Source organism: Symphalangus syndactylus, chromosome 5 (assembly GCF_028878055.3).
Source record: "Symphalangus syndactylus isolate Jambi chromosome 5, NHGRI_mSymSyn1-v2.1_pri, whole genome shotgun sequence".
Classification (NCBI taxonomy): Eukaryota; Metazoa; Chordata; class Mammalia; order Primates; family Hylobatidae; genus Symphalangus; species Symphalangus syndactylus.
Window position 1 is genome coordinate 151,359,815 of NC_072427.2, and position 16,521 is coordinate 151,376,335.

A 16,521-nucleotide genomic window follows, 5' to 3' on the forward strand; every position below is an offset into this window, starting at 1 on the left:
ATCCTGTAAGGGGCTGGCTCCAGAGTGCCACAGTTATACAAACAGCAACTATGCAATTGCCACAATGGCCCTGGAAGGTATGAACCACTAATTCCCATCTCATAGATGAGGAAACTAAGGCACATAAACTAAGTCATCCAAGAGCGCAGCCTAATTCTGGCAGAGCTGGGTGTGAGCCAGAAAGTCTGATTCCAGAGCCCATGCTTGCAGTATATCATGTGGGACTTCAACAAGGACGTTGACAAGGCCCCACCGCCATGGCATCCTAAGGGAGAAGATGACAAAGTACTGTGTGGATTCATGACTTGGCTGCATGACCCTATTCCAAGGAGCTGGTCAAGAGCCTAATGTAGAGCAGCCTACAGGAGCTTCCACCCTCACTGTAGGACACCCATCACAAACCGGGAGCAATGACCCCAGGAGAGTGATCATCTGTAGGGCGTCTTAGTCATTTGTGATAGAAGACCAACTCTAACAACATGGTGTTGAATATGAATAAAAACATGTGACTCTTGGTTTGGATTGATTCAAAACATCCACCAACCAGATACAGGTGAGGAGGTATCGCTTGGCAGCAGTATATGAATAGACAACAGATTGTAGCTGGTCTCCAGCTAGGAACAGTGTGACATGGTGTTTTCCACAACTTCTGGCAGGCAGAAACTGGAGGTGCATTGCCACAAGTGCAGCATCTTGGCCCCTCCCATTGACTGGCTGTGTTTATTTCTTAGCACAACCCTCTGTTGGTGAAAGAGATGCTAAAACATGGCCAGAAGAGAATGTTCTAACCACTGCCCTCCTGAGCAAAAGAGGAAGGAACTGGGGATGTGTAGCACTTGTGGAATCCCCACCAGGAGAATCATCCCAGGACTGGGTGGTTGCAAAGCACAGAGGATTACTGTCAGAGCACTTATATAAGGCTGGCAGTGTGTGGCCAAGAATCATTAAGGTGTAGACCATTACACCTGAAATGACCTGTAGCTGACATTTGAGCACCTACTGTATGTGAGGCCCTATATCAGGCACTTGACCTCCACAATCTCTAAGCCCCTAATAACCTTATGAGCTGTGCACTGGCCTGTCTCCTCTAAAGGAGGCAAATAGAGGCTCAGAAAGGGGAAGAGATTTGACAAAATCCTCCCTACCATTAAGTTGCAGAGGCCAAGCTGTCCCTTGCCACTGCCTCATGTCATGCTACCTTAAAGTTTCTTCTAGCTATGACATTTATGCTTTAGGTCATGCAAAAGTAGAAGGACAAGGAGGGGCATGCTTTTTTCCTTGAGTTTTCTGGGAAGTAAACGGGTTATACATTTTTTGTTTCTAGAGTTATACCAATGCAATCAACCTCTGAGCTCCTATGTCAACCTTCACAAATGAATCTATCTTTTTAAGCATCTCGGCAGCCCACTGGTTTCCTCATCAGATGGAGAGGAAATAATAGTTGTTAGTGCTTAAGTCAAAGAGGAGTCACTGAAGCATGCGTGTGGGCCACACATGTGGAAGAAGCCATGTGAAGGCTGCGTGCCTGCCGCAGGTGGCTTCCTGTGGGTGTGTGTCTACATGTGAATAACTCCATCACGGGAGCTGTACGGAGGTGGAGAGGGAGAGAGGCTGATTGCTTCTGGGAAGCAGGTATTCTATGCCCCGTGTTGTTATTTATGTCTCTACACCTACGCTCCTGAGACCCACATGGCTGGCTGTTGCAGCATTTCAAAAGCATTTCCATGGAAGCATCCATGCAGCCAAGCTGTCCTCCTCTGAGTACACACACCAAGGCTGAGCGAGTGAGCAGGTGCAGCAGCCAGGGCCCTGGGATGCCTCGCTGGCTCCACCCGCCTGTTGCAAACCCTGGGAGGAAGAAGTAAAGACCACTCAGCTTTATGGAGGCCCCTGGACCTGGAGTTCCCTCCTCCCTGGAACAGGTGTGTGAAGGGAAGAATGGGCAGGAGGGCAGCAGCTATTCCCTTGGGGACAATGGTTTGCCCTCTTTGCATCGGTAGCATAGAATCAAGTCTGAGCCATCAAAACCCAGAGCACAAACGATTCCATGCTAAAGCTATGAGGTGGGGCGGAGCAAACCCAGGAAATGGTGGGGGTGTGGATGCCACAACAGGTCAGCATGGACCACGCAGCCCGGCTCAAGCAGAGAAGGGTGCCCATGTGGGATGCTGCCCAACAAGGGTGTCAGATCCCAGCACGGGGTGACAGACATCTGCCTGGGGCAGGAGGTGGTGACAATGGGAGATTGGTTACATTCAGGGGTATGTAAACATATTATAAATGAGTAGTAAGCAAACATATTACCAATAATGAGAGTCTGGTTTTTCTGGTAGAGAAAGGAGGTAGAAATATGGAAAGGGAGGAAATGAGAGGAAACTCCATGGTATTGGTTAACACTGAAGTGTCATGTGAGCTCCTACTTGACAATACATATAAATAGATACAGTAACAAAGTTTGTGTAAATGTGTCCACTCACGCAGAGACACACGATCCCCAGCTCTCCCCAGTGAAACAGCCTGGGAGCATCAACATTCTAAAATCAATGAGTGTCTAGCCCCGACCTTAGTTTCTAAATGCTGTGGTCCACTAACTGGAATCAGGGAGAAATGACTGATTCCAGAACAGAGGCATGGAGACACACACGAGCCTGGAATGTCTTGTGCTGGAAAGTAAGAAGGCTTGGGAAAAGGGAAAGAGGCATTTCAAAGGGACACAGAAGCCAGCTGGAACGGCATCAGTGACCAAATCAGGGACAATTTGAGTATCGAAGCAAGTAGTGATAACAGCTGTAACCTATTACATAAAATAGGAATCTATAGTGAAATGAATGGACAGATCGGTAGATGGATGAACGTTGGCTGTCTGGCTGGCTGGCTGGGTGTATGGATAGATAGATAGCTAGATTAGATAGATTAGATAGACAGGATAGATAGATAGATAGATAGATAGATAGATAGATAGATAGATAGATAGATAGATAAGGTAGGTAGGCAGGCAGGCAGACCAACAGACAGACAGATGAACAGACAGATGGATGGACATACGGATGGATAGATAGATAGATACATACATACATACATACATAGACAGACAGATAAATGTTAGTTTGATGAGTGAAATATTTACATGCTCTCAAAGTACCTCCCCCAGAAAATCATACTAATTACAAAGGGAAAAGAGCAGCTTTCCCATGGCGAAGTCTGGCAGCAGACACTGCCTTCCCCAAGTGGCCTAAGTGAGGCTATCAGTAATGAGACAAGCCGAAATTGCATGCAATGAGAACACAGCATCCTGTCTGTGATATTTCTACCCAAGATGCAGAACCTGAATCCAATCATGAGAAACCATCACACAATCCCAAACTGGGGGACATCCTAGAAAACACTGGCCTGTGATCTTCCAGTGTGTCAAGACCATGAAAGTCAACGAAAGTCTGAGTGGCCAGCTTGAAGAGAACAGTCACGACAACTAAATGCAACGTGTCATTCTGAACGAAATCCTTTTGCTACAAATAATGTTACTCAGACCATTGACAAAACATGAAAAGGATCTGGGCATTAGGTAATGATGACGTGTTAATTTCCTGACTTTGATGGTTGCATGTGGCTTGTAGAAAATGTCCTTGTTGATTTGAAATGCACATTAATGTATTCAGGGATGACGGAGCACCGCATCAACCACTTACTCTCAAAGGAGTCCGTAAAAAACCCAGCTGTATGTGCGCCTTTTCTGTACATTGGGTATTTCAAAGGTTAAAATAAAGAAGGGAAAGGGGAGGAGAAGGAAGGAGAGGAAGGGGAGAGCCCTATGGTGTGAGGCAGAGCAGGATGATGAGGGGGCTGTGTGGTTCCTTTCCTGGCAAGCAGGTCGGAGATGCCTCAGGGGAAGTTAGACACCTCCCCTGCCGGCCCGCCCCACACTCTGCTATGAATGGCTGCAGGGCAGTAGCCCCTGCAAGCCTAGGGAGGAGGGAGACTAGGGAGGCTGTGTTTCCAGAGCCCCAGACATTTACTGGGGGTGGGCTGGCACTGAGAGGGAGATGAAGAGTCAGGGGCTGGGTCAGAGGTCAGGAATTATGGCACAGGTGAAACCTGTGCAGAGGGAGAGGAATGGTCTAGGTGCTGTTTGGAAGCCTCTCAGGGCTCAGGGATGAGACTCAGGACCACTGAGAGGACATCTGATCGTGCTGTGCCCGCACACAGCCTCCCCTCCCAACAGGCTTTCAGGCTCAGCAGCACTCCTGGTGCTTGCATCCACACAAACACACCTTAGCAAAGGGCACAGGAACAAAAGCCCAGGCTCAGTCACCCACCTCTCCTAGCCTCAGTTTCCACACCTGTTAATGGGGAAAACCATTTGCCCTATTTCACAGGTTGGGGAGAGGGATGCCAGGCTGTGTCACCCTCACAGAGAAAGAATCGACCAGTTTTCTTTATCCGTCTTTAGTAAGCAGATAGGGAGCCCGGGTCAAGCACTTCTCTGAGGAGGGCACAGAAGAGACCCAGCTCTGCTGGGTGAGCCAAGAGAGGCTGGACACCAAGCCAGGGGCCAGGGTGTCTGAGCAGCATTCCCCTACTTGGGCCTCAGGATCGCAGCTCCACTTGTGGCCACTACAGATGCTGCCCGCCCATTGCCCCAGCCTTTGTCACAACCATCACCACCCTTCTCCACTTCCTTCCTGGCCCAGCTTAGATCCCACGGTCCATCACTGTCATCAACTTCTGGCTCTCCCTCCCTCTGCTGCATGCTCCCAGCAAAGCCCTGATCCCGGCCACCTTCCACTCCAATCGCACTCGAGCTCCTGAGAGTGGTAAGAGAAAGATCACACAACAGCAAGGATGGGAGGCACTGTGCCTCTATGGTCACACATCTCTACGAGCATCAGACGCATCGTAGCAATTCTCACTCCCCCAGCCTGTCTGCTGCCCTCCCTCCTTCCCTCTCAGTCCAGGACTCACCTCCCTTCACCTTCTGTCTTTTTGGCATGCAACTGTCTCACTCTTCACTAAGCAAATGAAAGCAGCAAAACAGGGGCTTCCCACCACTGGCACCTCCATCTGGACCCACACTCCCCACTTTCCCCCACTTCTATGGCTAAACTCTCCCTACCCCAAGGCAAAGGCCGCCTCTCCACCTCTGCAAGGCAAAGAACGCCCCACCACCTGTGCAAGGCAAAGTCCGCCCCTCCACTGGGCAGGGCAAAGGCCACCCCTCCACTGGGCAGGGCAAAGGCCACCCCTCCACCTGTGCTCTGGAGCCCACCCCGATGCACACACCTTACCTTCTCAAGGTCTTTGCTGCTGAATTTACTTTTTCCTGCATCTGCAATTTTTCTCTGTCCCTCTACTATGCCAGTGAATCACATACACATTTTCATATCTCCTATTCTTTAAAAAAAAAACTTCTTCCCTTAATGCCACTTTCTTTACAGCTACTGTTCCATTTTTCTATTCCCATCATTTCTGGTCCTTGCCTCAGTCTTTCCTGAACCTACTCTAACTGGATTTCTCTCCCAGCCCCACACTGAGCCTGTGCTTGTTAAGAGCGCTGGTAACCTCCATGTGGCCAAAGTCAATGGTTGTCACTTCTGTGTTCTTCCCAGACCTGATCCCTCCACATTCCCTACAGTTGAGCATGCCCCCCTCTCTGGGCTTCATGGTCCTCCTCTCTCCTGAATGCCCTTCAACCGACTGCATCTTCTCTACCTCTTTGCTGCCCTTCTCCCCTGCTTGACCTCCGAATGTTGCAGTGCAGTGCCCTAGAGCCCCATCTTTGGCCCATTTCTTTCTTGTAGCTACACACCATCCCTAAGTGACCTCATCCTGTGGCTTTAAATACCACCTATAGGTTGATGACTCCCAAGTGGAAGTCTCCTGGTCTGGCTCTTCCTGAAATTCTAAACTCACATAAGCAAGTCTGACTCAATGCATCTACCTGGATGTCCAATGGGCATCTCAAACCTAACACATGCAAAAAGGACCTCTTGATTTCCTTCTCACTCCTGCCAGCCCCATGAGTACTTCACCTGCAGCCAACCACCATCCACCCAGTTGCCCAAGTCAAAAAGAATTGTTGCTTCTCTCTTTTTTCTCATCCCCACACTCAATGCATCCTCAGGTCTTGTGCCTCCATCTCTAAGCATAACCCACAGGGATTACTTCTCTCCATCTCCACTGCTGCCCCAGTTCCTGCTGCAGCCCCTCTCACTGGAGCACTGCAATAACTTCTTCCTGTGTGTCTGCTCACACTCTTCTTGCTTGTAACTTATTCCAACCCATCCTCCATTGAGAAGCCACCTCCCTTGCTTGAAATCCTCCAACAGACTGCAGCACCTGGAGAATAAAATCTAACCTTGTTTTCCTGGTTACAAACCCTATGTGATCTGATCCCCTCCTCCCTCTCTGATCCCTGTGCTTTCCATGCTCTGGCCGCACGGCATGATCTTCTTTGTGTTTCTGGGGCATGCCAAGCTCAGCCCATCCCAGAGGCCTTTGTACTGGCTGTAACTTCTCTCTGAGTTCTCTTCCCCTCACCTTTGTCAGCCTGGCTCCTTCCTGTCATTCAAATTTGAGCTTCACCATGACCTGCTCAGAGAGCAGCTAACCTAACGCAGCCATGGGGTCTCTCTCCATCCTGTCAGTTGACTTTGTGATCTGCAAAGCACTTATCACCACCTGATATTTTTCTTTGAGTGTCTGCTTCTTTATTTATTATCTGTAACCCCTGCCCCTAAATGGAATGTGGATTCCATGAGGTCAGGGACTTTACCTGTCTTGTTCCCTGCTCTGTCCCCAGAGCCTGGCTCATGGTGGTTTGCAGAGAAGTTTGTTGAGTCAGTAACGCTCCTGCCCTTGCAAAGAATCTGCAGCAAGTAGGTCAAGCACCAGAGAGGACAGGTGGCAGGGCTGAAGCCACATGGACACAGGTTTGTAGTGTTGTATGCAGGCAGGTACCACCTGGGCCTGGGGACTCAGGTCAGACCCAGAGGGGCGACAGGGCAGCAGGCACCCTCTAGGAGGGCAGAGGAATTCTGGCAGGTCAGCAGGGAGCATGGCAAGGGCTGCATCCATAGAGCAAAGGGTCGCATATCACAGAGAGGGGAGGCTGAGCTGACTCCTCGCTGCCTCAGACTTGACAAAGCCCACCTGCCAGACCTCCCTGCCCAGGCTTCCACAGGAGGGACACTGAAATCAGATTCCTTCTCAACCTGGCCTCTTTTCCCCCCTGCCCCAGACCCCTCAAGGGAACGTCCTTCCCTCCCAGCTCCAGCCTTCCCACCTTTCGGAACTCTGCAGTGAGCTCTGTCTTTTGGAGCTGACCCTTTGCAGCCCTCTGCTGCAGGCGGCCTCTGTCCCACTGTGGCTCAGCTCTCTCTCTCTATTGCAACTTCCTGTCTACCAGTTCCTCTCTTGGCCTCACTGCAGCCCCGGCGCAGCAGGGCAGGATGCCTACGGGGGGCTGGTGCCCTGTCTGCCTTTCTGATGTTCTCTCCAGCACTGAGCACAGGGCTGGGGACTGCATCTAATCCTGCTGTCAGATGCAAGCTCCAAGGACGTCTCCTGATCAGGGACTCTTGCGGGTCTGTTTCCAAGATGGGCTCCAGACAGGAGGGGCTGGGAAATGTTGCTGTCCATGGGAAAGGTGGGAGGAGAGGAAGGGAAGGGATGCCCCTCTCTATAATCACAATCCAGCTGAAGAAGGGCCCACTCCCAAGAGCAGCCTCATTCCAAAAAAAAGCCCAGCAGTAACAGGGCTTGTGGGCAGTGGAGGACCACATCCTGGGGTCTGCCATGATGCCCCTGGGCAGGTGGCAGAGAAAGACTGGGCTGGGGCTCATGGAGAGGGAAGAGGAGGAAGAGGAGGAGCAGGAGGAATGGGGCCATTTTGCAGAACGCAATAGGTTGCCCACAGCTGGGGACAAGCAAAGAGTATGGCAACTCAGGATTTAGCCACAAGCAGGGCTTGCCAAAAGCTGAGAGGAGTTGGCTGTGATCCTTAGCTGGCCTGGTGGTGGTGGGAACATCAGCATCCATGGCCACAGTCCTGCTGGCGGGGGCCTCACCTGGGTGCGCCACCTCCCCAAGTCCAAGTGCTCTGCGCTCCTCCCGCTATGCCATCCCAACAAGAAAGTGTGAGCTTCCCGTCCCCTCCATCCAGGAGAAAATACTCAGAGGTCTGTCTTACTGTTGTCCAAGTGGTTGGCCTTAATGATCTTCTCTGAGTAGTCAGAAATACTGGAGCATTCGATCTGGAAAGGGCACAGGACAAAGGAGCAAGGCGTCAAAAAAAATCACAGCAAGACCCACACCGATTCAATGGATAGAGACGCTGAGGCCCAGACAGGGGTGGTGACTTGCCCACGGCTGCATCACAACTTTGTGGCAGATTGAAAAACCAAAACCCAGCCCTCCCACCTCAAGGCCAGCGGCCTTCCATGAAATTGGGCTGCCTTTGCGAAAAGACTGACATCCAGTCACCACCCGTGATGAAGGGACTGATCTCTGTGCTGGAGGCTCAAAAGGGGCTGGCAGACCTCATGCTCCTGGCCAGCCGAGAATGGCAGGAGGCAGCACGTCCTCCCCACAGTGGGGGACGCGGGAAGGCAGATCCAAGCCAGAGTTGCGAGCCTCCCTCGACATGATCCTCCCCACGGCAGCCCAGCCCTTCCAGGGTAAACAAGCTGCGTGCCAGGACGGGACCATCTGGAAAAAGCCAGGTCAGGACCTCAGGGCTGGTTTAAGATCTTTCTCTTCCCCTCCCACCCCCCACATTAGCTCTCGCTGCTTCATCTTTGAAAGAAATTATTCCTTTTAATTCAGACGTCTTTCCAGGCTCTCCAGACCTCCTAAGCAAAGGGCCAAGGTACTTGAGAGATGAGTGGACCTTCCCTGAGAGCAGGCCCTCATGGGAATGGTTGGAAGCCAAGCTCCAGCCCAGGGTTAGCGTCTCAGGCACACTGCCAGGGGTTCTGGACATGGAGGGGCAGCTGCCGAGAGCCGTCCTCACCTCCGGAGCCGGCCCTCTTACAGAGGCTGGCCTGTGCTAAGGCCCTGGGCTCTACTCACCTCCACACTTGGGGGCCCCTCAGACTACCCCCAGGCCTCGGGCAGGGACCATTCCCTTGAGAAGTACTCGCAAAGGGGCACTGAGGGAGTTTCTGACGCCTCTGGCCACGCCTTGAGGAAGGGTGAGGGCACCTACGGGGTCAGAAGGGGTCACTTGGTTAGAGCTGCATCCAAGGAGGCCGACTCCAGCCAGGGTGCAGGTCCCAGGAGAACCAGCCCTTTCCTGGGCTGCCAGGTCCCTGGCCTTCAGGCTGCACTGTCTGTGGGGGTGTGATTCCCTCCTCTTCTTCTCCCCCTCCGGCCATGTCATCATCTGATCTGCAAGAGGCGACCGTGTTGAGTGATGAGGAGCATGAGACCTGGAGCCGGCAGCCTGGATTTATGCCTGGCCACTGCCCTTCCTAACTGTGCCTCAGTGTACTCCCGAGAGAAGTCGAAGCCCCCGATGCACGTGAGTGTGTGAGGGTAAACTCAGCCGAAGCTTGCTCAACACTCAGAGTGCGGGGCGGTGTCCTTCCCTCCTCGTTTTCCTTTCTTCCATCTTCTCCTCTTCCATTTCTTCCCTCTTCTCTCTTTGCCACCTGTCTTCACTTTTCTGATTTTTTTTTTTTTGAGACAAAGTCTCGCTTTGTCACCCAGGCTGGAGTGCAATGGCACGATCTGGACTCACTGCAACCTGGGTTCAAGTGATTCTCCAACCTCAGTCTCCCAAGTAGCTGGAATTACAGGCGCCTGCCACCACGCCCGGCTAATTTTTGTATTTTTAGTAGAGACAGGGTTTCGCCATGTTGGCCAGGCTGGTCTTGAACTCCTGACCTCAGGTGATCCACCCGCCTCTGCCAATTCTTTTCTCTTGTGCTTTCTACTTTGTCTTCTTTCTGCTTTTCCGGGCCCCTCTCCCATTTCTCTAGCTTTTCTCTGCACCTTTCCCTCTCTCTGTCTCCTCTCCATTGCTCTTGTCACATCTGTCTCTTTCTCTGTGTCTGTCTCCACTCTGGGGCGATGGTCTTCCTCCCTCCCTGTCTCTCTGTCTCTCTCTCCCGCCATCTCGTCTCCCCACTGGAAGACAGCAGTGGGTGTAAGGGGGTCTGGAACAGGAGAAACTGTGAAATGAGCCATCCGGAAAGAAGCCCAGCTAAATGTGGTGGAGCCATTTATAAAAGAGCTGTTAGAGAAAAGGGCGGGAGGCAGACAGATCGCGCCAAGTCACCGCAGCTGGAAGGTGCCAAGTGGGAGCCTCCCCCTGACAGCTCCTTGGCTGGAGCCCCCGGATGACTCAGGAGCCAGGGACGCCATGCTCAGCCCTGTCCCCCACCAAGGCCGGCACTGAGACGGGGCCTCCGTGCTGGGAAAGAAAGCACGTGGAGGTCACCAGAGGCCTCAAGTCCAGCTCTGATGCCCTGTGACCTCACTAAGACCCTTGCCTGAGGTCTCCATCCTGGAGAACCAGCAGTTATACCAGTGATGATGACATGATCTGCTCTTGGGCATCTGGGTGGGCCCCTGCCCTCAGCAAGTGCCTCGGCTGAGAACATCACAGCTTTTCCTGGTCAAAGCTACACCTGAGGCAGCTTGAGGGCAGCCCAAGCTTCCAGAAGACCCTCGGCAGCCATGGCCCAAGAGTTTTCCAAGTCAGGCTTGGAGGAGGAATGCTGCCTTGCTGGGCGACTTAGGAACAGACCTCTGGAGGCAACAGGTGGCCAGGGGGATCTAGGGGGATGTAGTCAACCTGGGAGTCAGTGGATGGGGGGGTCCCCAGGGCTGGCTATGGGATGGCCTAACCAAATGCATGGGAGCAAAGACCTCCTGAATGCTGCTCAGGTCGCCGCGGCCTCTGCAAATGGGCCGGCTCACATGCAGGCTGGGAATCTCATTGTGGTTTGCCTTTCATTTTGACCAAGATGAATGCTTGTGCCCCAGCCCTGGGCCCACTGCATTTTTCAAATGTCAGCCAGCATCTTGCAGCTCTTCTTTTTAGTTTCTTTCCAGCTCTGGACCTTCCCAGGCCCTCTGTCATCAGGCTGTGCAAAGCTGCCTTGGGAGAGCCAGGGGATAGGTAGGAGGCTTCCCAGAGGGTCAGCCTCCACATCCAGCCTGGAAACGCTGCCACAGCCAAAGCAACAGAATTTAAGTTGACCTACTTGCCCTCTAAAGAAAACAAGAAGGAGATGTTCCCATTATCTCTAGGGCCCCATCTCAACTCTAATAATAGATGCCGAGCATTTGCCATATGCTGGGCACTGTTTTAAGCACTTTACATATGTATTAAACTCGTTTAATCCTCACAATCACCCTATGGGCAAGGGACTGCTATTATGCTCATTTTATAGATGGAGAAAAAGTGAGGTGCAGGCAAGTGAATAGTCCAAGGTCATACGCCTAGTGAATGGAAATGCAGAGATTCAAACCAGAGCTCCCCCGAGTAACCACCTACACTGCCTCTGAAGCTGACCTTGGGGCTAAGCACTGAAAGGTCATGATGACATTGGAATGTCTCAGGAAAGCCACAATTCCTCCACAAATGTCAGTGGTCGTAAGGATCCCGGAGCCATGCATAGGGGACAGGCAGCCTGCCCCGCTTCCTGAGAGTCACATCTGATTTCTTCTACTCCTCGAAGGTGTGACCCCAGCAAAAGAGATGGACCAAATTTTGTACTTCTAGGAGGGCAGGTGGAGGCAGAGGGCAAGAGGCTGGCTCTGTGGAAGCCAGCATGCAGGAGGAAGTGGCGTGCTCACCCCAAACACCTTCTTGGCCCCTGCCTTGGCAGCAAACATGGAAAGGATCCCAGTACCACTCCCCACGTCCAGTACCACTTTGTCCTTGAACACGTGCTTGTTGTGGTACATGGAGTTCCGGTAAGTGAGTGTCCGCACCTCATCCTTCAGCATTTCCTGTGGTGGAGGGAAAAGAAAGGAAATGTCAGTGAATTCAAGATACCTGGGAGTACGCCATGGCTATGGGCCCCTGGTCCACCCCAGGTGACCCTTCAGGAGACCCAATAATATCATCAGGCAGAGCCACAGAGGACAAAAGTGGGGTAGCTGGGCCACGTGCTACCAGCATCATTCCAAACTTCCCCTGCCTTAAAACTCTACTCAGAAAGATAGCTATGCACCATCAGAAGAGAAACTCATGTTCAGACCTGGGAAAGCTCCGATTTACTAAAGGACCAAAGGAAAGACCAGTACAACACAGCATAAGAGATTTAAGTTAAACATGAAGCAGAACTTTCTGTCATGGTGAGAGAATTGTCATTGAACAAGTCATTCAAAGAGGTTTTTGTGAGTGTATATTTTGTTTTGTTTGCTTTTTTTAAAAAAAAAACTAGAAAATGTGTTTTTCAGTCCAGCATATCGGCTTTGCAGTGAGAGAGAAACAAGATTACTTGTTACAATGGACTCTGACCCAAGGAGAACATGTTAATTCTGTGTATGGTAGTGAGGTAGGGATCTTTGGCCATTCAAGGTATTAGCAAATGCTTTTAACTAATTCATCATCAAAAGTATTGGTGTGATTTTTTTTTTTAGAAATCAACACTATTAAAGTATAATTTGCATACAACAAAAAGCCCAGGTTTTAAGCTTCTGGTTCAGTAAAAGGGCTTTGACAAATGTACACCCGTCTAAGCACCACCATAACCAAAATCCAGAACATTTCTATCACCCCAGAAAGTCCTTTATGCCCTTTTGTAGTCAATCTTCAGCCTCTCCCAAGATGACAAATTATCAGATTTCTATCACCAAAGCTTCCTTCTGCCTATTTTAGAACTTTATATAAACTGTGCAACATAAAGTTTTTGAGATTCATGTATGTTATTACACAGATCCGAGGTTTGTTCTTTTGTTGTTGTTGTTGTATGGTATTCCCTTGTATGACAATACCACATGTATTTATCCATTCACTTGTTTGTGGGATATTAGGATTCTTTCCAGTTTTTTGCTATTTATTCATAATAGCAAAGGATATGTTTTCATTTCCCTTGGATAGATACTAGAAGTAAGTTTCCTGGGTCTTAGGGTAGGTACATGTTTAACTTCATAAGAAATTGCCAAAGAGTTTTCCAAACCGGTTGTACCATTTTACACTCCCACCAGCAACGTGAGAGTTCAAGGTGCTTCACAGCCAGGCACCTTAGCATTATCGATCTTTTAATTTAGCCATCCCAGCGGATGTGAACTGATGTCTCATTTCAGTTTTAATTACATTTCCCTGATGATTACTGAAGTAGATCTTTTATTTCATGTGCTTATTGGCTATTCATATATATCATCTTTTGTGAAGTGCCTATTCAAGTCCTCTATTCATTTTTGTCTTGAGCTGTTTGTCTTGCTCTTACTGAATTGCAGTTTATACATTCTGGAAGCCAGACCTTCATCAGATATACTGCATGTATATTGTTAATGTCTTCTCCCAATCTGTGATTTGCCTTTTCATTTTCTTTTTTCTTTTTTTTTAAAGCAGTTTTTAATTTTGATAAAGACCAGTTTTTCCATTTTTTTCATTTATGATTGGTGCTTTTTGTGCCCTGTCTGATTTTTGTCTGCTCCAAGTCACAAAGACACTCTCCTTTGTTTTTTACCAGAGGCTTTATGGCTGTGGCTTTTACATGTCAAATTAATTTTTGTGTACAGTGTAAGTTAGGGGTGTGAGCTCATTTTTTCTTGCAAATAAATTGTCCAAGCACCATTTCTTCCATTAATTACCTTGTCACCTTTACCAAAAATCAATTGACTCTACATGTGTGGCCTCTCTGATCTATTCCACTGATACACAAAGTCAACACTGACTTGACTGCTGCACTTTTATATTAACTTTGAAATAAAGTAGTGAGAGTCTGCCAACATAGTTCTTTAACAAGATTATTTTGGGTTTTCTAGGCCCTTTGCATTTCCATATAAATTTTAGAATCAACTTATTAATTCATACAGAATAGCCTGGCATCTATCAGAATTGTATTAAATCTATAGATCAATTTGGGGAGAACTAACACCTTAGCAATTTTGAGTTTTATAATCCAAGAACACTTTGCAGCTCTCCATTTATGTAGATCTTTCATTTATCTCTGGAATGTTGTATAGATTTCTATATAAAGGTCTTACACTTCCATTCAACTATTTTATTTAGTTTTTCAAAAAATTTTATCTTTTTATTTATTTTGAGACTGGGTAATGAGACTGGCTAATTTTTGTATTTTGGGGGTAGAGATGGTGTTTTACCATGTTGCCCAGGCTGGTCTTGAACTCCTGGGCTCAAGCAATCTGCCCACCTTGGCCTCCCAAAGTGCTGGGATTACAGATGTGAGCCACCATGCCTGGCCCCATTCGACTATTTTATTTTGTGGTACTGTATATGGTGTTTAAAAATTTTCATTTTGCAATGGGTTGGTGTATACATTACCTTGTATTTTGCAGCCTTGGCCCCTTCACATATTAATTCCAGTAGGGTTTGTTTTTTTGTGGTTTTTTTTGAGATTTCTTTATTTTTCTACGTAAAAAATCTTGTCACTTGTGAATAAAGACAATTTTACTTCTTTTTTCCTATCTGTATGTCTTTTATTTTTTGGTTCTTTCCTCTTGCTTTATTGCCCTAGCAAAGACTGTCAGTAAAATGTTGAATAGAATTACAGAGGACAGACATCCTTCCTTTGTTCCAATAATATATCCATTAAGTATAATTTAGGCTTTCTATAAATGTCTTTTACCAGACTGAAGAAGTTCCCTTCCATTTTTAACTTGGTGAGAGATTTTATCATGAATTGGTATTTAATTTTGTCACATGCTTTTTCATTTAGTGAGATGGTATATGACTTTTCTCCTTCATTTTGTTAATGGGGTGAACTTCACAGATTGGTTTTTAATGTTAAATGAATACTTTGTCATGATGTATTACCCTTTTAAAATATTGCTGGGTTTTTTTTGCTAACATTTTGTTGCATATTCATAATTATGAGAAACATTGATCTGTAACTTTGTCTTACCTTTTCTTCGGTAATCAAAGTTATACTGGGCTCATTACATAAGTTAGGAAGTGTTCTCTGCTCATATATTTTCTGCAAAAATTTGTGTCAGGTATATTTCTTCTTTAAATGTTTATTATAATTCACCAGTAAAACCATATATGCCTGGAGTTCTCTTCTAGGAAGTTTCACATGAATTCAATTTCTCTAATTAGTAAAGGGTTATTTTAGTTTTCAATGCATTTTATGTCAGTTTTGACAAGGTATTTTTTCAAGGCAGGTATCCATTTTATGTAAAATGTCAAATTTATCAGCATGACATTGTCATAATATTCTCCCATTGCCTGTTGAGTATCTGCATGATCGTCATGAGGTCCTTGCCTCCATTTATGTTATTATAATTTGTGTTTTCTCTTTTTTTCTTGATTAATCTAGCTAGATATTATCAATTTAATTAGCCTTTTCAAAAGGCAACTTTTGGCTTTGTTGGTTTTCTCCACTGCTTGGTTTCTATTTCATTGACTTCTGCTTTCATCTTAATTATTTCCTTTCTTCAACTTACTTGAGTTTTATTTGTTCTTTCTCTAGCTTCATAAGGTAGAAGCTTTGATCATTGATTTTATGCCTTTTCTTCCCATAAGCATTTGAAGCTGTAAATTTCCCTCTAAATATTGCTTGAATTTCCATCCCCAAATTTTAATCTGTTGTATTTTCACTATCACTTAGTTTGGGATAGTCTCTCTTTCCTTCTGTGACCTCTTCTGTGACCCATGGGCTATTTAGCAGAGTGCTGCCTACTTTCCAATTATTTAGAGATTTTCCGGATAGTTTATTGTTTTCAGTTTCTAATTCAATTCATTGTGATCAAAAAACTTACTCTGCATGATTTTAATCTTTGTTTTGTGACCCAGCAGAGGATCTATCTTAGTGAATGTTCCCACGTGCACTTGAAAAGAACATGTCTTCTGTAGTTTGGGGATGAAATGTTCTAAAAATGTCAATTAGCTCATGTTGTTTGATTGTATTATTCAAATTTTCTACATTCTTACTGATTTTTTTTGTGCATTTGTGTGATCACTTACCAAGAGAGAAGTGTTAAAAATATTTAACTACGACTGGGGATTTGCCTTTTTCTTCCTTTAGTTCTATAGGTTTGGCTCCACGTTTTCTGGAGTTCGGGGTACCACGTTGGGAGGCTTTGTAACGTTTCACCTTAGCCAGGTGGTGCTACATTTCCCAAATTCTCTTTCTCTTATGTTTCCAGTTAGGGTGAGTCACAGAGGAGATTCAGGTGAGATACGGAAGGTGAAAAGAAGGCAAGAACCATTCCGAAGCCCAGCCATCACTTCCTGTGCTGCCCTGGGGCTGGTATCTTTGATCTTATTAGAAGTTGAATAAGGTGGGGGTTTGGTTGGATTGAGTTCAATTCTGGCTTTAAATACTTTGAAGGTGAGCTGAAGCCTTTCCCTTTAGGAGATCTCGGACCAAAGACAACAAG

General features: G+C 47.5%; 1 protein-coding gene across 7 annotated transcripts in view; it reads right to left on the reverse strand.

The window, feature by feature from the left end:
* Positions 1-16,521, reverse strand: part of PRMT8 (protein arginine methyltransferase 8) — a 202,916-nt gene that overhangs the window by 30,563 nt on the left and 155,832 nt on the right. For all 7 annotated transcript variants that reach the window (XM_063639950.1, XM_063639947.1, XM_063639949.1 and 4 more), the window contains 2 exons: positions 11,803-11,958; positions 8,186-8,249 (listed from right to left, as the gene is read on the reverse strand). In XM_063639950.1, coding sequence (XP_063496020.1) covers positions 8,186-8,249; positions 11,803-11,958 — 220 coding nt within the window. The remainder of the gene's footprint in view (positions 1-8,185; positions 8,250-11,802; positions 11,959-16,521) is intronic.